This window comes from Magnolia sinica, chromosome 14 (genome assembly GCF_029962835.1).
Source record: "Magnolia sinica isolate HGM2019 chromosome 14, MsV1, whole genome shotgun sequence".
NCBI classification, from domain to species: Eukaryota; Viridiplantae; Streptophyta; class Magnoliopsida; order Magnoliales; family Magnoliaceae; genus Magnolia; species Magnolia sinica.
The window spans coordinates 6,679,136-6,703,841 of NC_080586.1; the positions used below are offsets into that span (position 1 = coordinate 6,679,136).

Sequence of the window (24,706 nt, forward strand, 5' to 3'; positions counted from 1 at the left end):
CTGTGGGTCCCATGGGCCCACGTGCAGAGATGTATGATGATATATAAATCTCAGGTAGACCACACCACGGGAAAACAATAGTGATTGGATATCCACCATTAAAATCCTCCTAAGGCCCAATGTGCTGTTTACAGTTTATTTGACATCTAATCTGTTGATTAGGTGAAACAGACCTGGATGAAGGCAAAAAACAAAGATCAGCTTGATCCAAAACTTTTATAGCTTCCAAAATTTTTTTAACGGTGGACGCTCAATCAACACTGTTTCCTGTGATGTGGTCCTTGAGATTGAGATATATCTCATTTTTGGGATCATGCAATAAAATGATCTAGAAAAATAGATGGACGGCATGGATGAAACACATACATCATGGTGGGACCAAGGAGCACTGACCACTAGCCATTGGCTAGTGGCACTGTGGCAGACCGCAGGGGGAGTAGCCAATCCGTTTCTGGGAGTCTAGTGCGTCAAAGTGGGGGCCATGTTCAGTGATCCAGACCGATAGGTGGGATCCACTTGAGAATGTTCCAACAGTGTATGTCAATACTCACTGTTTCCTTTCATGCGGCCCATCTGAGCTTTGAATCTAGCTCACTTTCATGGGCCGGCAACATGGGGAACGGCTGGCTATCATACACTCTAGTGTGGGCCCCAATGACCAGTGGCCACACTCTGAAATAAGCTGGAAAAATATATGAACAGCATGGCTAACATAAGTACAGAACATTGGAAAATACTACACATTCGACTTGTGTAAATGTGTCCTAAAACAATCGGGGGGTAAGACGGATGCACTATATAGAGTATCATGGTGGGCCCACACTAAGTTGGGTCAAGATGATATTTGCATTACACTCCAGGTCCGTGTAACCTCTGAATAGGATAGATGGAAGGTACACATCGTGGCCATGAGAAAGTTTTCAGTGGTACTGGATATCATTTTCCACACTATTTTCTGTGGTGATCCCACATGAGATCGGGATCTGCCACATTTTTGGCACCAGGCCCAAAATTAAGCTGGAGAAACAGATAGGCTGTGTGGATTAAACAAATGCACCAGGGTGGGCCCATGAGTAGCCCACCAGTTGGCTGCAGAAAGGGGGCAGCGCCCCTGGCCCACTAATCCCTATGATGTGGGTAACCTAAGATTTGGATCTTCTTCATTTTTGGAACCCGGGTCTTAAATGATATGGAAAAAAAACTGATGAATGACGTGGATTAAACACTTACATCATGGTGGGTCCCACGAGTGGGGCCCAGTTCACGCCCCAAGGGGGCTTCCGCCGCTCAGTCTTTGGACAGCAGTGCCTATGCACTGACATGTTTGTTTTTCTTTTTTTTTCTTTTTCTTTTCCTTTTTTTAATTTGTTTTTAATTTAATTTAATTTTTTTTTTTGGTTTTCTGTTGAGTGGAGTCCAAGGCACTATATCAGGCGACTAATATTTTTCAATCTGAGAGATTTTTGGGACATGGTCCATCAACACTGGGCCCCATCAGATATTCCTTCTGGATCACCAAATTATGGGTTAACCACTGTCTAAAACAAGTCTTGTCGGTTGATTTCAATCCACAGATCGGATCTATTTCCTCTTTCTGGAAGTGGTTCAAACTTTTAACTAGTGTATCCAAAGCAATACAAAGACCCGAAGATAAGAACCAAATCATCAAGTGGGCTATTCTATTCTTCAATCCATAGAAAGTTAATATATATTTTAAAATTTTAATATTGAAATTCCATTATTATTATTATTTTTTAAAAAAATAAAATTTTAAGCATATTTTATATTTTCATATTTCTTTATCTGTACTTTAAATCATTACCTCATTCATTTTCTTATATATTTCGATATTTGTTCGTTAAATGTTTTTGCTTATGATTCTTTGTTAACTGATGTTGTTAATTAGTATTTAAACCACCTAATGGTTTAATAATGTATCTCCCGTTTAGGAATTTATATTGAACGAGTACAATCATTCGACTGAAAATACTTGTTCTTTATGAATTCCTAAATTGTCCCATTTTGGACAGTTTGGTATCATACAATGTACTTAGGTGGTCCTTATTTTCAGTTTACATATAGTTCAAATTTTGATAGCGTTTCCCTATATTTTCTCTGGATATGTGGTTCTTTACTAATTGGTTTCCTCTATTCATATGTAATGGATTACATGTGACAACTAATTAGTATTGAATTTTATATATATCTGAGAATATGAGAAGATGCTGTCGAAATTTCGGCTCGCATGTAAACTGTGTGAGAACAGTACATGGTATATTGCCGAATGAGATAGAGATAATTAACACATCTAGATAGAGAAAAGTAGGAATAGATGATATATTTAGAGATAATTAGTAAACAAAATTTGAAATATATATATATATATATATATATATATATATATATAACGGATTTATGTATTTGGGGACTATTTGAGACACTTGTGTCTTGCAATTTATGGAGGGGCCACGATATTTTTTGTACTATATATTTATATATATACATATAAATGTGATTGATTGATTACTTCAACCTATAAAAGCTTTGATCTTACATTGCCCTTGTTATCTTTTGATTTATCGATGAATAGTGAGGAAAACTTAAGTATCCCTGGTGCCGGTGCATCGGTTACATCTCCTACTTTCATGGAGGGAGACATATTGGAAAACAAAGTTGAAACGATTTCAGGTTCAATGAAAAGGAAAAAAAAATAAAATATCAGCGATATGAGAGTTTTTTAATGAGATTACGCTATCAGATGGTTCAATTAAAGTTAAATGCAAGTATTGTATAATTCTTTATGGCAAACATTTTGTTTCTTCTACTACTTATTATCAAAGGCATCTTAATAAATGTGTGAAGAAACTAAGAACGTCGACGAGTGGAGTCTAATAGCTGCTTTTATTTACCGCTTCTGAAAATGATAACTCTCAAGCTACACTCTCCACTTATAAGTATGATCCGGAAAAGTTGAAAGAGTGGTATGCAATATTAGTGATAGTTAATGAGAAGCCATTTAGCATGTTTGAAAGTAAAGTTTTAATGGAATTTTGTAAATTCTTTAATTCCAAATGTAAGAAGGCCTCTCGTCTTACTGTGAAAAAAGAGTGCATGAAGATGTATGTGATTGAGAAAACAAATTTGAAAGCTCTTCTAACATCCGCATCAGGAATAAGTTTGACTTCAGATATGTGGACGACATTGAATCAAAGAAAATGATATATATCATTAACCGTACACTTCATTGATGCAGATTGGAAACTATAAAAGAAGCTTATAAACTTTCGCTACGTTCCTCCTCCTCATATTGGTGTGGTAATGTCCGACTGCATTTACAATTGTCTTGTTGAGTGGGGAATCAAAAAGAAAATCTCTTCAATAACTTTAGACAATGTCTCTTCTATTATTTCTTTTTTATGTGGTCAATTTAAGATAGCAAAAAATTTATTCTTTGAGGGTAAAATATTTCAAGTTAGATGTTGTGCTCACATATTAAACTTAATTATGCAAGAATGACTGAAAGCAATTGACTCCATAATCGCTAACATACGAGATATCGTTAAATATATAAGAGGGTCACGTTCAAGACTGAGTACGTGGACTGATATAATCCAGCGTTTGGATTTGAAATCTAAAAAGCAGTTGAAATTGGATGTCTGCACACGTTAGAATTCAACTTATGAAATATTTGGTACAACTTTGAAATTTAAAGTTGCATTCCTTGAACTTGCGCCGCGCGATAAAATATACACATACGTGCTTAGTGATGAAGACTAGACGAAAACTGAACATGTTCATCAGTTTCTCAAAGTTTTTTACGACTGCACGAAGATATTTTCAGGGAATAAATATCTTATGACAAATCAGTTTCTTCTAAAAATTATTTTCATTATGGATGCTATAAAATAGTATGTTGATGGGGGTCCAGATTTTTTTACAAATGATAGCTTTGGGAAGGTAAATGAAATTCGATAAGTATTTTGCTGATTGTCATTTGTTAATGGCTATTACAGTTGTTATGGATCCACGGTATAAGATGGCAATGGTTAAATATGTTTTCACATTACTTTATTCCAGTTTTGAAAGAGTTTCAGCGGAGACCGCTATTATTCATGTTGCAGTTGAAGAGTTGTTTACTTCATATGTTTGTACTTTGGCCGCAACATCCAGTACAATAGTTACTCCTCAATCTATGAAGTCGGGTAGTACTTCTAATGAAGGAAAGTGACTTCATGACTTTATGTATTTTTTAGATGTAGAAGAAACAGATACGCATAAAACTGAATCAAAAGTAGAAAAGTATCTAAAGGAGTCGGTCATAAGGTTACAAGAAGATGGCTTTGATGTTTTGTAGTGGTGGAAGTCGAAAGCTCTTGAATATCCTAGAATTTTGGTAATGACGCAAGACATATTATCAATTCCAATTTCGATCATGGCATTAAAATCAACGTTTAGTACGGGGAGTAGGATTGTTAACAAGTATCGAAGCTTACTTACCTCGAAAACAATTGAAGCATTGATATGTACGCAAGATTGGTTGCATCTAGTTTGGGGTGGTAACAGTTTCGATGTTAAAGAGTATGCGGACGATAATGAAAGTGAAGACGAGGTCTATAATGCAACTAAAATTGCTTGAAGGAATGTAAGCTTTTAAAATTTTGTTTAAGCTTTTATATTTTGTGATGTGTTTTCTCCTTTTGGATTTGAAGAGGACCAACATGTAGAGGTGGGCAATCCTGACCCGATCCGATCAGATCCAACCCGTTCCAAACCGATTCGACGGCTTGGATCGGTGCGGATTGAGTAGGGCAGGCTAGATCCTAAAGCTTTCTGGGTCGAGTTCGGATCCATGCCTACCTGGACCAATTTGATCCAACCCGACCCAATCCGAAGTGAATAAACCACATGCATTTGTTGGCACTGTTTGTGGGACGTAGCTTCTATACGTATTGCGTGGGAAAAGGAGAGAAGGATTTGCTGAACATGATGATTATCGCATTACCGCCGGTATGGAGGTGGCTTCACAACCAATTATGGATCAGCTTGGCTCGCTTTTAAACGCCCGAGAGCAAGCACAGGATACTGCAATGGAGTTTTGAATTTGATCAGGTGCATAGGGAAAGCAACTGGACAACTACTCCCCTTGCCATAGGCTCCGTAACTAGTGGGCGGTGCTCTGTGGGACCCACCATGATGTATGTGTTTCGTCCATTCCGTTCATCCATTTTTAAAGATCATGTTATTATTTGATACAAAAAATGAGAGGAATATAAATCTCAGGTGGACCATACCACATGAAAACGATAGCGGTTGGATATCCACCATTAAAATCCTCCTAGGGCCTACTATGCTATTTATTTGACATCCAATCTGTTGATTAGGTCATATAGTCTCAAATGAAGAAAAAAAACAAAGATCAACTTGATCCAAAACTTTTATGGCCCTCAAAATGTTTTTAATGGTTGACTCTCATTCAACATTGTTTCCTGTAACGTGGTCCACTTGAGATTTGGATATACCTCATTTTTGGACTCATACTGTAAAATGATCTGTTAAAATAGATGGACGGCATGGATGAAACACATACGTCATGGTGGGGCCCACATAGCACCGACCATGTCAAGGAGAGTAGCCAATCTATTTCCCTCTCTGTGCGCCACCATGATGTTTGCCTGACATCCAGCCAGCTGCTGTAGGTACGTGTCGTGAGAAGACGAGCACTGATGCTCCTCGAGCTCCGAGTTGTATGAACGGTTCAAAGGATATCAAAGTTACATCGGCCCCACAGTGATGTATTTATTATATCTATACCGTTCATATATTTTTAGAGATCATTATAGAGCATTATCCAAAAAATGAATAATATCCAAAGATCATCTGGACCACACCACAAATAGCAGGAGAGTATGATTTTCAAATTGTGTGGTCTATACGATAGCTAGATCTGTCTTATTTTTCATCTCAAGCCTTAAGACGAGCTCGCCAAATGAATGGACGGTTTGGATATAGCATATACCCCATGATAAGACCCACAAAACTTGCTAACGTCAATACAGCAAGTCACCAGACTTGCGTGAAAAGGATGTCGCTGCGGTTATGTGCAATGCACGTCAACACGTTAATACGTCCGGTGAAAGGGTGTATACAGTTCTTTAAGAGCCATGTGGGGCCCACCTTGATATATATGTTTTATCTAAGCCGTTCATCCATTTTGACATATCATTTTAGGCCTTGAGCATAAAAATGTGGTATACTAAAGGCTGAAGTGGACCACACCACATGAAACAGTTAGATTAGATTCAAACGATCCGAATCGTATCCAACCCGATCCGACTCGGTTTCCTTGACCGAGTCGGACTCAGTTCGGGTCAGCCCAACCATCCATCGGGTCAGTCCGAGTTAGATGACCCAGACTCGATCCCGGATCAGATTGAATTCGGGTAAGGATACTGAGAATTCGGATCAGATCGAGTTATACCCAATCCGGTCCGATTTGGACCGATGCCCAGCTCTACCAACATGTGGTATCCAGAGGTATATATGACACTTTTTTTTTTGTCTTAGTAATGTGGCATGTGAGGCATTTTAGACATAATATTGTTGACTTTTAATTTATATTTTTTAGCAAAAAATATAATAAACTGACGTGGGAACAAGCTCGACTCGACTCGACTCGATCCACTAGCTCGACTCGAAAGCTTTGGCAAACAAGCCAAGCTCTAATGTTGAGCTCGAGTAGAGCACCTACAAGTCAAGCTGAGCTTGGCGCATCTCAACTCGATGTACAGTCCTAAGTGAGAGTAGTGGTTGTGCTCGATATCCTACTATTCTAAGGGAAGTTGGGCCATTACTTCTCAAGTTCCGAACTCGGGTCGCAATAGCTTCTTTATTACTTATTAAACTCGAAAAATGAATTAACAAACTTTCCAAACACCAAATTTGATTCATAATATAAGATTTTTTTAAAGGGTTAATCTATTTAGACGAGATATAAATATTAAAACTAAGAATCTACACAGATCATCACTACATATAATATTAAAGAGTAACCAAGAGGTGGATCCGAGGAAGGATTGCCTAACATACTACATACATCATCCGACATTATACACCAATAATACAATCATCTCGACAACAATAAGGAAAATGTGACAAAGCTCCAACAGCTTTCTCCAGCTCCTTTTAAAACATTACTTTAAAAATGAGGTGGCTCGAGCATGCCATAGAAACAGTAGGAGTGAATGTACACTGTTGATACCTTCATGGGTTATATAAGTTTTAGATTAAGCTAAATTTTATGTTTTCACTTCATCTGAACCAAAGTCGTGAACGACATGGATGGTATATAAATATTAGGATGGGCGTAGGAAAGTTTCAAAACTGCTTATTTCCATCCGCATCATTTCCAATCATATGGCACACTTGAGATTCCAATTTGCTTCACTTTTGGACTTGTGTCTTGATATGAGCTCACCAAACTCATGTGTTTGATGGACAAGTGTATTTCTAATGAGACTTGATATTGAGATTTGTGTACCAGAGCTCTACCATGATGTATGTGTTTTATTCACTCTGTTCATCCATTTCACGTGCTTATTTTAGGGCATGAGCTCAAAAACAAGTAGATGTAAGTCTCAAGTGGACCACACCACATGAAATAGTAGTGATTGAACGCCACCATTAAAAATTTCTTAGGGCCCATCATTATGTTAATTTATTTGCCATCCAACTTGTTGATTACGTCTCATAGGCTCTTGGATGAAAAGAAAAACACAATTATTAGCTTGATCCAAAACCTTTGGAGCCCCCAAGGAGTTTTTAATGGTGAGCGTTCAATCATCATTATTCTCGTTGTGTAGTCTTACAATTTAGATCTATGTCATTTTTTAGATCATGACCTAAAAGTGTTGAGAAAAATGAATGGGCGACATGGATAAAATACCTATATCATAGGGCTCGTAGATCTTTCCCAACACCGACCACGACCACGACCACGATCAGAGTAGGGCTAGGTAGGAAATTTGATTCCTCTTCTAAGGCCTCATCACTCGTGTAAGATTAGGGCTATTAATCTGGTGGACCATTGGTAAAAACCAGGTTAGTCATTAGGGGCTCACATTTGCATGAATAAAAAGTTGAAAACTTGACAAACATATCGTGTTCAACTTGTAGGCATTGGCTGTCTGATTACCACACATACCCGATACTTTTGGCACAGATGCAGTTTGGTTAGTGACCCCAACACCAGCAAACTAGTTAATGTCAAACCTCCATGGCCCCATCGTGATGTATCTGTTTTATCTATACTGTGTTAGGGTTTTGAACTGTGGAATCACACAGAGATGGATCTAGGATAGCAATCCAAGAGCACCAAGCAAATACAAGAGAACATAAAGATTTAACGTGGAAAACCCTTTCAGGAAAAAACCACAGCACAAAGTGACAGATCTTCACTACGAAAGTAGAAATTACAAAGAGGAATGACTTACCAGACTTGAGTAATCCTCAAATCTCTCACTTTCTTCACCCTTTTAGAAACCCTAGAACCCTTTTAGAAAACCTTAGAATCCCTTAGAATACCTCTCAATTCCGTTTACACCCATATATATAGTTTTAGAATGAATCCCAAATAAAATCAGAAAGAATCAAACAAAATCGGAAACAAATCCCGCACTTTAGCATTTTTGTGAAAAAAAATCTGCGCAGAATTTGATTAGATTTAAGACATCAAATACAATAATCTCCACCATGTCTTCAATCTTCAAATGTGTAGCTCCTTGTCCTCTTCTTTTATCTCTGTCTCGCATCATATCTTCATCAATGTTTCTCGTGCACACTCCGTCTTCCTTTTACACCATCGCCAAGCCCGAAAAAGTTGCATAGAACTTGAACTTCTCTGAAGGAATAGCCTTGGTGACCATGTCCGCTGGATTCACGATGGTGTGAATCTTTCCCAGAGTCATGCCTCATTCTTCAAGCACCTGTCGGATAAAGTGGTGACGAACATCAATGTATTTAGTACAAGAGTGATAAACAAAATTTTTAGCTAAATTAATAGCGCTCTCGCTATCACAATTAACTGGCACGACCTACTGCTGAAGCCCCAACTGATTTATCATGCCTCTTAACTAGACACCTTCCTTAAACGCTTCTGTCACGGCCATATATTCTGCTTCGGTCGTGGAAAGAGCCATTACAGATTGAAGTTTCGACATCCAACTAATTGCTCCACCAGTTAATACAAACGAGTAACCTGAAGTTGAATTTTTAGAATCCACATTGCCTGCGTAGTCTGAATCCACATACTCTACCAACTTTTCTCCTTCTTCTCAAAAGTTAAGACGTAGCCTTTTGTACCTCGAATGTATTAAAGTAGCCATTTCAGCGCTTCCCAATGTTGCTTGCCGGGGTTTGACATATCTCTACTCATAACATTGACTGCCTATGAAATATCTGGTCTCGTACAGACCATGACATGCATTAAATTACCAACTTCATTCAAATAAGGCATATGAGACATAAACTATTTTTTCTCATTTGATTTAGGACATTGTTCTAAGGAAAGCTTGAAGTGAGCCGTGTGGGGAACGCTCACCAGCTTTGCCTAGTCCATTCCATACTCAATTAGCACCTTTTTAAGATATTCTTCTTGTGATAACTAAAGCCTACTCCTCTTCCCATCTTATGAATATCTATGCCGAGAACCTTCTTTACAGCTCTCAAATCTTTCATTCAAATGTCTTTGATAACTGAGTCTTCAGTACTTCGATTTCAGACATATCATGACTGGCGATTAACATATCATCAACATATAATGCTAAGATGATGATTTTTTTATCACTCAGTGTCTTGTCATAGACACAATAATCATATTTACTCCGAGTAAATTTCTGACTCAACATGAAAGAATCAAATTTTTTATACTACTACTTAGGCACTGTTTCAGGTCGTATAACGACGTCATTAACCTGCAAATATTTTTATCTGCCCCTTTAACTTTGTAGCTCTCTGGTTGTTTCATAAAGATTTGTTCTTCCAACTCCCCGTGTAGGAATGCAGTCTTGACATCCATCTATTCCAGCTCGAATTCGTATTGGGCAACCAGTGCCAACACGAATATGATGGATACTTGCTTAACCACCATCGCGAATATCTCTATGAAGTCGATTCCTTCTCTCTGAGCATACCTCTTTGCTACCAACCTCGCTTTGTATCTGTCTTGTTTCCTTTTGAATAACCACTTGCATCCGATAGCTTTTCGACCCACTAGAAGCTCCACTAGCTCCTATGTCTTATTTTTATGTAACGAGTCTATCTCATCATCCATAGTTACCTTTCACTTTTCTGTATCAGGCTCATTAAGAGCCTCCTGAATAGTAGACAGGTCCCCCTCATATGTAATGAGGGCATATGAAATATTAGAGTCGTTCCTATATCTTGCCGGTAACTTGCGATCACGCGGTGGGTTTTTTCTCACAGGTGGTTGCTCCACCTTCTCCTATATTTCTGTCTGCACATCTGTCTCTGCTTAAGTATCATCTGTGTCAATATGAACGTCTACAATCAACCTTTCTGGTTCCTCTTGCTCCTATTGATCATTCTTGTGGAATAAAGAGCTTTCATCAAATCTGACGTTGCGGCTAGTGATAACCTTGCGTGTGACCTTATTGAATAACTTCTAACCTTTCGCACCAATACCATAGCTAATAAAGATGTACTTTTTGGCTCTATGATCTAGCTTATCTCTGAAATTTTACATGACATTAAGCCTCATAACCAAATATGTGCAAATCCGAGTAGTCCATCTTATGATTACTCTATACTTTCTCTGGGATTTTACATTTGATTGCCGTAGAAGGAGACCGGTTCAACAAATAGTAAGCCATGTTAATGGCATTAGTGCATAAGTCCTTGCCCAACGCAACATTACTTAACATGCATCGGGCCTTTTCCAAGAGAGTCTGATTCATCCGCTCAGCCACACCGTTTTGTTCGGACATGTCGCGCACTGTGTTATGCATAATGATCCCTTCATCTTTGCAATATTTATTAAAATCAATGGAAGTAAATTCTCCACCATTGTCAGTCCTCGAAATCTTTATTTTTCGCCCTGATCGCTTTTCCACCATTGCTTTCCATTGTTTGAATATGGTGAAAACTTAAGATTTATGTTTCATAAAATAAACCCAAACTTTTCGAGAGTAGTTGTCAATCAATGAAACAAACCATGACGACCCCCCAATGAAAACTTCTAGCGATGGTCCTCATACGTCAGAATGCACATAATCAAGCACTCCTTTGCATGCATGTTTTCCAGATTTAAAAGATAATCTAATTTATTTACCATATATACAATGTTCGCATATATCTAGATCAAAATTCTTAAAAGGTGGAATCAAACTACAATCAAATAGTACTTTCATGCCCCGCTCACTCACGTTGCCTAGACAAGCATGCCACATACATATAGACGTGAAATCTGTAACCGCTGCTGCCGCTCCACCCGCTGAAGTGTTCCCGATCAACCTGTAAAGGCATGCCTTTGCACTCTGATAACCACGAGTGCCCCTTTTAAAACTTTAAGGACACCATTAATACCAGTGAACTTGCACCCTATAGCCTCGAGTGCACTGAGAGAAATCAGAATTTTCTTCATATCAGGAACGTGGTTGACATCAGTCAAGATATGCTTTAGCCCATCAAACATCTTGATGCTCAATAACCACAACATTTCAGGCATTGTCATCGCCCATAAAGACCTGTCCACTATCGCATTCCTTGTAAGTGGCTAACCAACTTCGATGAGGAGTCATGTGATATGATGGTCCTGTGTTAAGGATCCATTCATCTTTATGATTGTCGTGCAAGTGACCAATCATGGACATAGACAGAACATCACCACAACTTGTCTCTTCATCAGATGTGACCACATTGGCCTCCTTGAAAGAAGCTTGTGAGTTTTCTTTCTTCGCTTTAGGATTGGTACAATCCTTTTTCATGTGTCCCGGCATCCCATAGTTTTAGCACTTTAGTTTTCCTTTACCACTACCATTGGATTTGAATTCTATGTCTTTAGGATCCTGTACCTCGATCGGCATTCTCGCCCCTCGTAATCAATACATCGGAAGATGTCCCCATGCCGCCATTTAGCTTTCTCATGGCCTTCCCTGGAAGGGCTGAGATAACGGTGTCGACAGTCAGAGTTTTATTCGCGGTACACATTATGTCCCTGAATAACTCATACAATGCTGGAAGAGAATTCAATAATATATATACTTGTTTCTCATCTTTAATCACTTCCTCCATATCCAGTAGTTTGTAAATCAATTTATTAAAGTTGTTGATGTGGGCCTCCAGATCTCCACCCTCTGCCATCTTGAAGGTGTCCCGCTGTATCTTCAAGTATAGGCGATTTTCAGAGGATTTTTTTGCATAAATATCCTCTAACTTTGCCGATAAACTAGCCGAAGTTTTCTCCCTCAAAACATTGTAGAGAACCTCATCCGTGAGACATAAACGAATAGAAGTTAAAACATTTATGTCAAGAGTATTCTGGTTTTCATTATTCATAATTAATTTTTGCTCCTCAAGAGCCTTAACTTCGCCTTGCTTGGTTAATAAACTAATCATCTTGATCTTCTATAAATCAAAATTATTTTTGCCTGAGTATTTCTCAATATCAAACTTGACATTTCCCATTGATGATAATCATACAGATTCAGATCTGTGCCTCAACGATTGCTTTGATACCACTTGTTGGGTTTTAGACTACGGAATCACACAGATATGAATCTAGGATAGCAATCCAATAGCACCAAGCAAACATAAAAGAACATAAAGATTTAACATGAAAAATCCTTTCGAGAAAAAATCACGGCACAAAGCAACAAAACTTAACTATGAAAGCAGAAATTACAAAGAGGAAGGACTTACTAGACTTGAGCAATCCTCAAATCTTTCCATTGCTCCACCTTTTTAGAAAGCTTTAGAATCCCTTAGAATACATCCCAATCCCGTTTACACCCATATATATAGCTTTAGAAAGAATCTCAAACAAAATTGGAAAGAATCATAAATGAAATCGGAAATAAATCCCACACTTTAACAGTTTTGCAAAAAAAATCTACACAGAATCTGATTATATTTAAGACATCAAATACAACACATGTTAAGGGTCAAATATTGCATATTAGACCCCAATTATTACTTGGTTTTACGTACATGATAATGTTTAACGTTATATTTTAATCATGTTTTTGTTACAAGGTGAGTTTAAGAGCTTGGATTGAAAAAAGGTACTAAAAGCATAGGTTTGATGCTAAAAAATCACCAAGGAAATGGACGGATTTTAGGGATCCGAGATTGAAAAATTCACATGCCAAAGATCTAAGAAAATCAAGTAATTAAAGAAAAAGAGGCATGAAAATTGTCCTAAATGCAAGATCACAGGGTTCCCACTTCCGTTTGGCTCGAAACTTTATATCTAGCCTGAGGACCCTAAATTAACCATACACGTCGAAATTCAGCCCTTGAATCTTTGTGGAAGTGGCCCAACAGACAGATCAGCCACTAAATCACTGATTTGAGGCCTACTTGATATCTAGATATACTTCAATTTTGGTCTCAACCCCTTAAATTGGATGGAGGAGAGGATGAATGGAGTAGATTTCTCATAAACATCATGGTGGACCCACTTTACGTGGTGTGCGTGTGTATAACACACGTGCGCCGGATCGGAGAGTCCGCTTAAACAATGTTGACCCGACCCCTGCCCGACTTCTGCACAGCGTCTGCAAGGCTAGACGCTGTGGTGTGTAATGGCCCACCACCGTGGACCATCTCGTCAATTCGTACCGTCCATTCGATCCAGGGGGTGACTACGACCCTAGCCATGGAGTCCTTTTGGTCCCATGCACGTGTGCACACGCAGATCACTATCAAATGCAGGATGAATGGTGGGAAGATTTGATACAGTGGGATGCACCAAATCCGAGCAAAAATGTCCATTTTCGACTAGTTTTTCAAGGAGAATTCAATGAACGGGGTGAATTTCTCTGATAACAATGATTATGGGCCCCATTGACGCCGAAAAATCCAAATTTCGCACTCCTTGTGCACTATGCGCGTCCGGGCGTTGTCCGGTTTTGACGATCGTTGTGTGACCCAGATCACAGTCCGAACTTCAATTTGAACCGTCCAAAACACTCCCATGGGGCGACCGACCACCACCAAGAAGGCTGAATGGGTCAGATCCTGGCAACGGATCAGCTATCCGCGCCAAAAGCGAGCCATGTGCAAGTCTCTTCCGCATTTCGCTGCGCACGCAGTGTCTGCTGCGTAAACTCCACTCCACCGACTTCTCCAGCCACCGACTCCCTTATGTTATAAAAAGAGAAGAGAAGGACGTGGGAAAGGCATCCAAGGAGGGACACGGAAGAAAGAGACAGATTGATCGTGGACGACGGCCGAGTTCTTCTTCCTTTCCTTCTTCCTCGTTTTTCTTTGTTTGTATTTTTCCTTTAAAAGATTCTGGTTCATCATGTCTATGATGAGCTAAACCTCTTAGATAGGGCTAAGAGGTGAAACTTGTAGCGTGATGGGGTGTTTTCTACGGCTTTGATTCATGTTTAATGAACTCTCTTTGATTATAAGGAATGTTTTTAGTTTTTAATGGTTTATTATAACTTAAATTACAATGGATCTGCGATAGCTCTGAACATGTCCTTTTCATTATTATGATTGTGAAGTTAGGAAGTCTTGTTGTTCACCATCGTCTTATGGACATGGTGGGATGATGGAATCCTTCCTAACGTTCATAACTCTCTCAGATTGGATGTGGATTGATTAAATTCTGTTGTTTGCTTTGTCTCATGGGCATGATTTTGTGATGGAATCAATTCCAGTTTCATCCCTCTCTTTCATTGAAAACTAGATCAAAGGAAGTTCATATTTGAGTTTTAATGAAATATCTTCTAACTGGATGGAGATAGGACTCTAAATCCAGTTGAGTTCGTGAATCAAGCATAGATCTCCTTGATCTCTACAAGTGGATCCTTGGAAACTCTAGTTTCCTACCTTTGAATTTCACAAGTTTTAGTTAAAGTTATTCATCATTATTTTCTTAAATTTTCCTGATTTAGATTACATATTCTTCTAGTTCTAGTTCTGATTATTTTCAGATTACGTACAAGGTTCAATCTCCGTGGATTCGACCTCGGTCTTACTGAGATTATTACTACATCGCGCTCCTATACTTGGGGTGGTGAACAACAAACTGTCCATCCATTGTGCTAGCTTATTTTAGGGCATGAGCAAAAAAATGAGGCAGACCCAAATCTTAGGTGGACAACACTACAGGAAAACAATATTGACTAAATGTCCACCATTAAAAACTTCCTAGGGCCTACTGTAATGACTATTTGCCATCCACATCCAACCTATTGATAAGGTCACCCAACCACAAATATCAGCTCGATTCAAAACTTCCGTGGCCCTAAAAAAGTTTTCAATATTCAATCCCCACAGTTTCCTTTGGTGTGGCCCACCTGAGATTTCGATCAACCCGTTTAACAAGTGTTCTCGGTCCCAAAAATGAGGCTAATCTAATTATAGGTGGGCAATAACCTAAAAAATAATATACACCCTTAAAAATCTCCAACTTCACTTGTGAAATGGGTTTGATTTCACACACACACACACCTCACGGGGCTTACAACACTGTTTTGCACCACTTGAAATGAATGGATGGAGAACATTTGGCCATGTTAAACGATTGTTTTGAAAATTCAAACTAGTCGAAAGGAGTGGTAATGGATGGGCTATGGCAACCCAAATCCTAATTTAGTTTTTTTTTTTTTTTTTTTTCCTCTTTATTTTTAAATATCTACGTCCAAAAAAATAAAATAAAAATCCTACTTACAGATGGTTTGAAACATTAGGACCATTAACAACTTTCTTTAAACCATTATTAATGTGCCCCACCTAGTGATTGGACCAGGCCAATGGGCCCAGATTGCAGACCCGGGCCCATCCATCAGGCCAATCCTACAAGGGACCATTCCCACCCTTGTATTGATAAGAAAGTTGGAGGGATTAAAAAAAAAAAAAATGGACGGTCAGGATTCACCAAATCATACAACCAAGTGGGAGGTAGTATGTAAAGGTCCCAAGGGATGGTTGATGTAACCTTTCTTCCAACAACTGCAAGGGAATGTGTACATGCAATCCCTGACCGGTTGCACCAAACTTTCAAAGTCCTTGCCTTTTCTCTCACCTTCTTATGTACACTCTTTCAGCTGTAGAACTTTTCACTATCAGATGGATAAAGGAAAGGAGAAGACAGAAGAAGCATGGGTGAACTCCTTCATCGAGAGGACCCAAAGCATTGGTAGCCGTCCATCACAGATTGATCCATGTACCATCTGCCGCGTCCCCAGAAGCATTCGCCAGGGCGACCCTGATGCCTATGAGCCACAAATCGTCTCGATCGGCCCGTACCACCGGGCCAACCAAAGCCTACTAGCCATGGAAGAGTACAAATGGCAGCATCTAAATGCACTCCTCTCTCGGGACCATGATCATTCCTTGCGTGATTACATCAATGAAATCCAGCAGTTGGTGGACTGGGCCCGGTGCTGCTACTCGGAGAACATCAAATTCAGCAACGAGGAGTTCGTAGAGATGATGGTCTTGGATGGTTGCTTCATCATCGAGCTCTTTCTCAACATCGACGGAAAGCGAGCCGTTGATGAGATGGGCCCCATTTATAGTACTAAATGGATGGTGGCTCTTATAGGCCAGGACATGCTCCTTTTAGAGAACCAGCTTCCTTTCTTCATTCTCCAACATTTGTTTGACCTACTCAACAGGTCAAACTCTTCTTCCCTTGTCGATCTGGCCCTTAATTTCTTCGCTTACGTCCTACCAAGGAATCAGGAAATCCGACCGTCCAAAGTGGTCCATCATGATCATTTGCTTCATTTGTTTCACTCGCATGTCATACCAACTCCACGAGTGGGCCCCACCACAACATTTGACCATGGATCTCCATCACTGACTAGATCAATCCCATCCATTACGGAAATCCAACAGGCCGGGATCAGGCTCAAGAAGAAGGCGGGCAATTTCTTGGATGTAACGTATCAGAAAGGTGAGATCCAAATCCCAACACTGTCCATCTATGATTCAATTACAAAAACTCTATTTCGAAACATGATTGCCTTCGAGCAATGTCATCCGAAGTCCGGATCATACTTCACAAGCTACGCTATCTTCATGTATTGTATTCTTGAAACGACAAAGGATGTAACGGTGCTCAAGCAAAACAGGATCATTGAACATTGGCTGGGCGATGATCAAGAGGTGGTCCATCTCTTCAAACGGATGTGCCAGGGACTGACCGTTGATTTCAACGACAATTACCTCTTGGGAATGATTAATCATGTGTCTGAGTTTTGCAACAGCAAATGGAACGCGTGGTGGGCCACGTTGAAGCGTGTTTACTTCGGTAACCCATGGTCTGTATTCCAAGTCGAAGTAACGATTTTCACCCTGGTGTTCACCATGGTGCAGGCCTTCCTTGCCATCATGACCTACTACCGCCCACGGGCTTAATCACAGTTCATGTTTTGAATCAATGCTAGTTTTACGATCAGTTGTAACTATGGCTTGTTTGGATAGCCATATTGCATGGTAATGAATTGTAAAATGTTTTATCAATTACGGTACGTATCTCCTTAACGTGAATTTGGTTTCAATAAATTTATAATGATTGCAAATTTCTTTACTTGTTTATTATTACTTCTCCATTTGATTATTGAATTATGCGTTGAATTATGTGGTGAATTGTGTACCTTTCTTTTTTGTTATAATACTTTTAATCTTGATATACATTAGTATTGGTGATTGTGGGGGGCTTTGCACAAAACCTTAGAATCTAGCCTCCCAAAACAAACTAAAATTATGGGATAATAAAGCAATGAAATAAATCAATGCACAAACCACACTACACAAGAGATTTTTACTTGAAAAACCCTCAAAGAGGTAAAAAACACGGGACCTCGTCCAGATCAACAATCCACTATGAAGTAGAATATTACAACCTTCTTCACTCATGCAGGAGTGGATAAACAATAAGAGAATAAAAAGAAAAATGAAGAAATCTTATCGATCACGAGGACGTCGAAGCACTAAGACGTCGACTCCCTTCCACAAGCTTCCCCTCACTCTTTTTTCTCACTCTCTCACCTTTGATAACCCTAAACCCTTTAGCAAACCCTTGCAAAGCTTTAAGAGACCCTCTTGCATTACTTAGAAAAGCCCTAGGCATCCCTATTTATAGTTTAGGAAACTCTCTTCCGCACCCTGTCGCGAGAGGCCTCGGTTTCCGCAGTCCGCACAAGATTTGGACTCGAATCTATGTAAGCCCGACAGGTCGTGCAGAGTCCTCGACCAGTCGAGCACATCTCATGATTGGTTGAGTACCTCAGAAATCTAAAATCACAACTCGCTGGAAAACGAGTCGAACCAGTCCACGACTGGTCATGCACCAGCCCTCGACTGATCGAGTGAAGCTCACGACCGGTCGAGCCTGGGGAAAAAACCCCATCGGTGATTGCTTAGACTATACTGTTGGTGAGTTGCACTCTATAAGCTTATTCATTTATACACCCTAATTGGAATAATGGGCCCTCCTATGAGGCTATGCCATCATTCCCAATCTATGCCATGAACCACATACATGCTCTCGCCGTGGCCAGGCTACGTGGTGCGGTGTGGTGCGGTGTGCGCACGATTATACTTCCAAGCTTAGAAGTTTTTTTTGTTGCCTTTTCAAATTTCGATTTGCAACGATTTTTGGTTTTATATTTTCGAATAAAGTCGAAAAATGAAAATTTTTCTTCTTAAAAAAAACTAACAGCTTTGACTGTTAGCAAGGGTGCATACATACTCATTCGAGGCAACCTTTGAAATCTATATAATGGACTTCTCTAATTTAGAATTTTTAAATCAAGTTCAATCTCTCTCTCTCTCTCTCTCTCTCTCTCTCTCTCTCTCACTCTGAATCTTTACAATGATTTGATTTAGTTCAATCTTTAGGTTAGACATACAGTGACGGTTTAGGTCTTTGTACATTGATTGCATCTGTGTGATGAGACAATATTTGAGGATATCCTGTAGATTGATTGTCTAGTTTTCCTGTTACACTGTAGACATCGTATAAATAAAGATAAATCAATTTCAAGCCGAGTGACTTTCTTTAAGTCTCAAATCAAATAAATTTCCTAAATTCTTCCTTATTCAATTTTTTTTTTTTAAATTTAATTTAAATTTCTATAATTACGGATTTACAAATCCAAAAATTCCTACATAATTATTATGGGTAGGGCTTAAGTCTGTTTCTTTTAGCCCATCACAGACCTTGACGGGGTTCAAGCTTGTGTTTTACATTACAGTCTGGCTTGGACAGACCTCAAGTGGCCCAAGCCCGCCTATTGCCAATTCTATATTTGACTAGTTGATGAACCAAGTTCTAAAGACATTCATTGGGTGTTTTCTACTTCGATGACATTTGGATATACAATCAAGACGAAACAAGCTATATGGAACACCTCAAATAAGTCCTTTAAATGCTCACTGAAATTAAGTTGTATCTCAATTTTTTTAAAAAATGTAGTTTTGACTAATAGCTTGTTATTTTTGGGATTTGTCGTGACATCTATGAGCATCTAAGTGGACGACAAAAAGGTGAAAGCCATCAGGGAATGACCCGTTCCAAAAAACATCGATGAAGTACGAAGTTTTCATATATTGGCGACATTCTATTATTTGTTTGTGAAAATTTTCAGTACCATTGTGTCATCAATTACATATTGCATAAAGAAAAGACCATTTTATTGGACTAACGAAGTTGACAAGAGCTTTGTTGAAATCAAGCATAGATTGTTCATAACTCCGGTTCTTCTACTTCCCAGCTTTGACAAACTATTTGAGGTCGAATGTGATGTTTCATATATCAGAATTTGGGGAGTTTTATCTCAAGAAGACAGGCTGGTAGCCTTCTATAGTGAAAAGCTTAGTGATACATACAAAAAGTGATCGACCTATGAGCTCGAATTGTATGCAATGGTATATGATGGTTTGTGTGTTTGCTGAAATTCACGTTCGTAAGTCAAGGCAGCATAACAAGGTGGCTGATGCATTTAACCATCGTCCTTCAGGCCCCAATTGAACCAGTGGACCCTCATAAAGACAGGGCATTATGAACACGTGATTTTGTGGTACGCAAGTGGACGGTTAAAACAAAAAAATATCTGAAAATTCCTTGTGCTGATTGATTTTAATCTCTTTACAGTGTTGGAAGCTTCTATGGTTACTGATATCGATGAGAGTTGTGATCGTTGGGCTTGTTCAATGGGCTGAACTGGGGGATGGGCTTCAAGCCTGACCCATTTCTGGCCGTCTCAGACTGAAATAACGGTCAATGGGCTGGTCTTGGCCTGTGTCTAGGAGCACGTCAGACTTACCTGAGCCCATTCAGGGTTTCGAGGGCATTTGTGTCATATATCATGTATGGTGGGCAACTGGTAATGAACGGCCCAGATCTTGCAAAAAGCGTGGGGGACTCGGGCTCAGGTTATATATAGTTATTATGGTCAGGGCTTGGCTATTCCCTTAGGCCCGTCACAGGCCTTGACCAGGTTCAGGCCTGCATTTTACATCGCAGTCGGGCTTGGACAGACCTCACCTGGCCCAAGCCCGCTTGTTGACAGACCTTGTTTGACCATTTGTTCTGGACACTGGCAGTCTTGATGAGTGGGCATGGCTGACTTTTTCTTTTACGGTGATGAACCCACCACAGCAGGGTCCACCTAATGGACAGCTCAAACAATTAGGATATCTTCCAATTGGGCCACGCTAAAGTCTGTCAAACCTGGCCCACAAAATAACAACTATACCCAAGCCCGGCCCGGACCATGATGGGCCAAAGGAAATGGGCCTAGCCCGGGCCGTGATGATTTTGCATGACCCCAGTTTGAACCCGGCCAACCCACTTTGAGATGTAAGGATCAAACCATTTGCCTAAGGCAAGGCCCACATGATGGATGATCAAGATCAATGATTGAACTATGTTTGTTATAATCATTATGGGCCATTCATTTCAGGAGTCATTGATTCATTGGAAGGTTAGGATTATTCAAAAAAAGCTGATTTTTCAGAGCAAGTATTAGAAACTTTGGCCGTAGACAAATTAGAGCCTCCTTTTCTAAATGAGAGCACAGACAACAATATAAACCACACTGAAAGACAAATGTAGCTGTCTGATTTGCAGCTTCAAATGGACATCAACGAAATCCAGCCGTTGGTGGAGTGGGCCATATATATGAGGCGTGAAATAGCCTGATTTTTATTCAAGAAGATCTAAATAATATAGCTCTCCTAATGGAAAGCTCAGATCCCACACGTGTCACACTATAACACATACGTATCAGCAAATGTCTCCCTTCACTTGCATCCTTTGCTCCCTCTTCTTTATCTTTATTGGTACTTTTTAGAAGTGCAATTAGTCTCGACTCAGGCTCACAATAAGTTTCACCCATTGTGGCCCTACAGGATAGATGGTTAGTCAATCACAACCATCCAAAGTCTTGGCACGATTTTGGATGGGCCACGCACGGAAAAAAAAATCATTACAAAAGAATGATCCTGATAATTAATACTCAAGTGCAAAGTAACCGTCTGAATGACTTGCATTAAACCGAGTGTGGATCGTCTGTGTTGAAGGCATAGAAGAAGAAGATTCCAGTGCCATGCGTTATTATTGGTCCACGTCAGAGGCACTTACGTAAGTAAAAAAAAAATAAAAATAAATAAATAAAAAGAGAAATACGTATGTACCAAAATATGCTATTTCCTCATCTTCTACCCTGAATTTCACAGCTACCTGATTGGATTACACATTAAGGAAAGTTTTTGAGGCTTGGATATTCTGTGGGCCCCATTACAATATATGTATTGGATCCACACTGTTCACCCATTTTTCCAACATGAGCCGAAATGCTAGCTAGGCAGCCAGATCTAAAGTGGATCACGCTACAAGAAGCAACGGGGATTGAGCGTTTGGTCAGTGAAATTGAATGGTATTGAATTGTATTAAATGAGATTAACATTACAATTGTATAATGAGTGCATGTCTAAAAATACCACGGTATTGTAGCCATCCAATCCCATCCCATGTTTGGGATAAAATTTTTGCTAAGATTAAGCAAAATCATGTTTGGTAGACCATGGAAATGTATTTAACAAATTAAATCCACAACGGATGTCGTTCACTTGTATACATATATAAGTAGAATGTCACATGTAAATGGTGTATATGGATGGGTGGCATGGACAAATGCTTGCATCAATGTGGGCCTCACATGTGTAGTAGATTTCAAAATCTATGGAAATCTTGCATGAGACTAAATGAATTTCCATAGGACTAAATGCAATTCCATCCCACCCAATCCCAACTTTTCTCATCTTCTCCAAATGCTGGCGTGAGACCAAATGCAATTCTATCCTACTTAATCATGTCTAATACCCTGTGCCAAACGCCCTATTTTCCATCCAACCTATTCATTTTGGTCATGCATAGTTAAAAAAAACACAAACATCAGTTTGTCCAAGCTTTTTGTTGCCTAGGAACTTTTCAATATCACACATGCAGTTATCCATATTTCCTGCTCTCTAAACCTTAGATTTGTTAGTATTTAGGCATATTTAATAAATTTAATAAAAATCTCAAAATATAAATGGTTATTGCAGATATAACACATATAAGGGCGGGCTCTCCAAAGAGATTGCTGACCCATGCAATCAGGGTCATGTCGCAAATCATTCCAGTGCATGGCCCCAAGAATAAGACAGATCCAAAATAAGTGTTGATTGTGATGATTAAATTTTTACCGTTCGAATATATTAAGGGTCATCTTGATGGGGTTTTTTCCTAGGTTCAACCAGTCGTGAGCTTCACACGATCGGTCGAGGACTGGTGTACGACCAGTCGTGGACTGACTTGACTCGTTTTCCAGCGAATTGTGGTTTTAGATTTCCGAAGTGCTCGACCGGTTGAGGGTGCCGCTCAATTAATCGAGGACTCTGCACGACCAGTCGAGCTTACGAAGATTTGAGTCTGGATCTTGTGCGGACTGCGAAAATCTGAGGCCCTTTCGCAAGGGATGCGAAAGGGAGTTTCCTAAACTATAAATAAGGGTCCTTATGACTTTTCTAGGGTTTGCAAGAGGTAATGCAAGAGGGTTTCCTAAAACTTTGCAAGGGTTTGCTAAAGGGTTTAGAGCTATCAAAGGTGTGAGAGGGAGAGAAAGAGAGGAAAGAAGCTTGCAGAAGGGAGGTTATGCTCATAGAGGTGATCTACTGTGCACTCGACATCTCAGCGCTTCTACGTTCTCGTGATTGGTGAAATCTCTCTGTTTTTCTTTTATTCTTTTATTGATTATCCACTTCTGCGTGATGAAGAAGGTTGTAACGTTCTACTTCACAGTGGATTGTTGATCTGGATGAAGTCCTGTGGTTTTTACTTCTTTGGGGGTTTTTCATATAAAAATCTCTTGTGTGGTGTGATTTATGCTTTGATTTATTTCATTACTTTATTATCCCATAATTCTGATTTATTTTGGGAGGCTAGATCCTAAAATTTTGTGCAAGGCTTCAACACATATAAGTTTTGGATTAGGCTTATATTTTTTATTTTTTAGTTTATTGATCTCACGAGAAACATGTACGCTTCAACGAGGACTAGGAAGGTTTTCTTTACTCAGTTTTTCCTGCCGTGTGGCCCATTTAAGTTTTGCATCTAGCTTAATTTTTCAAAAACATCACAATGGACTCACCTACCTTCAGAACTTCGTCCAGGCATCCGCGCCCAGAAGGTTCGACTCGATTGCGTCGTACGGAATAAAACACCGACTTTCTATCCATGTTTTGAGATCGTTTATGATCTCGGAAACGAGAGAGATCCAAAGGTCAGGTGAACCACATCGGGGAAAACTTCCTGGGGCCATGGAAGGCTCTGATCAATATGATATTTGTGTTTTCACTTCATCCCCACCAAATGAAAAGGTTGGATGGCAAATAACCGTTGTACAGGCTAGGACGGTTTCAACGGTAGGTGTTCAATCCTCACTGCTTTCTGTAGTGTAGTCCATATCAGTTCTGTATCTGCCTCCATTTCAGGTTCATGCCTCAGACTAATCTGATAAAATGGACGGACGGTGTGGATCCGACACATGCATCATAAAGGGCCTACAGGACATCCAAACTTACAAGATTTCCGGGAATCCGATTTGGCAGAGAGAAATTCGGTATACAAATACGCATATTTCCGTATTTCTCTTTTTGTTTTTATTTTTTTCAGCTGACGTAAGTAACTGTGACATATACCAATAATGACGCATGGCATTGGAATCGTCTGTGCGACTGTGCCTTCAACACAGACTATCCGCAATCTAAACTAAGATATCAACGTTAAGTCATCCATTTCGTATTAATTTTCGACCATCGAATATCTACGACAGCTCCAGAATGATGGACGGTTTCGATCACCGAATCAACACCACATGTTGTCCCTCATACACGCAACACATTGGATGGACATGACCCACTCACGCAAAGGCGTCGTACTTTACATTCATACCTTATCTTG

The 24,706-nt window shown here is 39.5% G+C and overlaps 1 protein-coding gene across 1 annotated transcript; it reads left to right on the top strand.

The window, feature by feature from the left end:
• Window positions 1-16,317: 16,317 nt before the first annotated feature.
• On the top strand, window positions 16,318-17,613 carry LOC131226003 (UPF0481 protein At3g47200-like). Its single transcript, XM_058221636.1, has one exon. The coding sequence runs from the start codon at window positions 16,318-16,320 to the stop codon at window positions 17,611-17,613; it is 1,296 nt and encodes a 431-aa protein (XP_058077619.1).
• The last annotated feature ends 7,093 nt before the right edge of the window (window positions 17,614-24,706 follow it).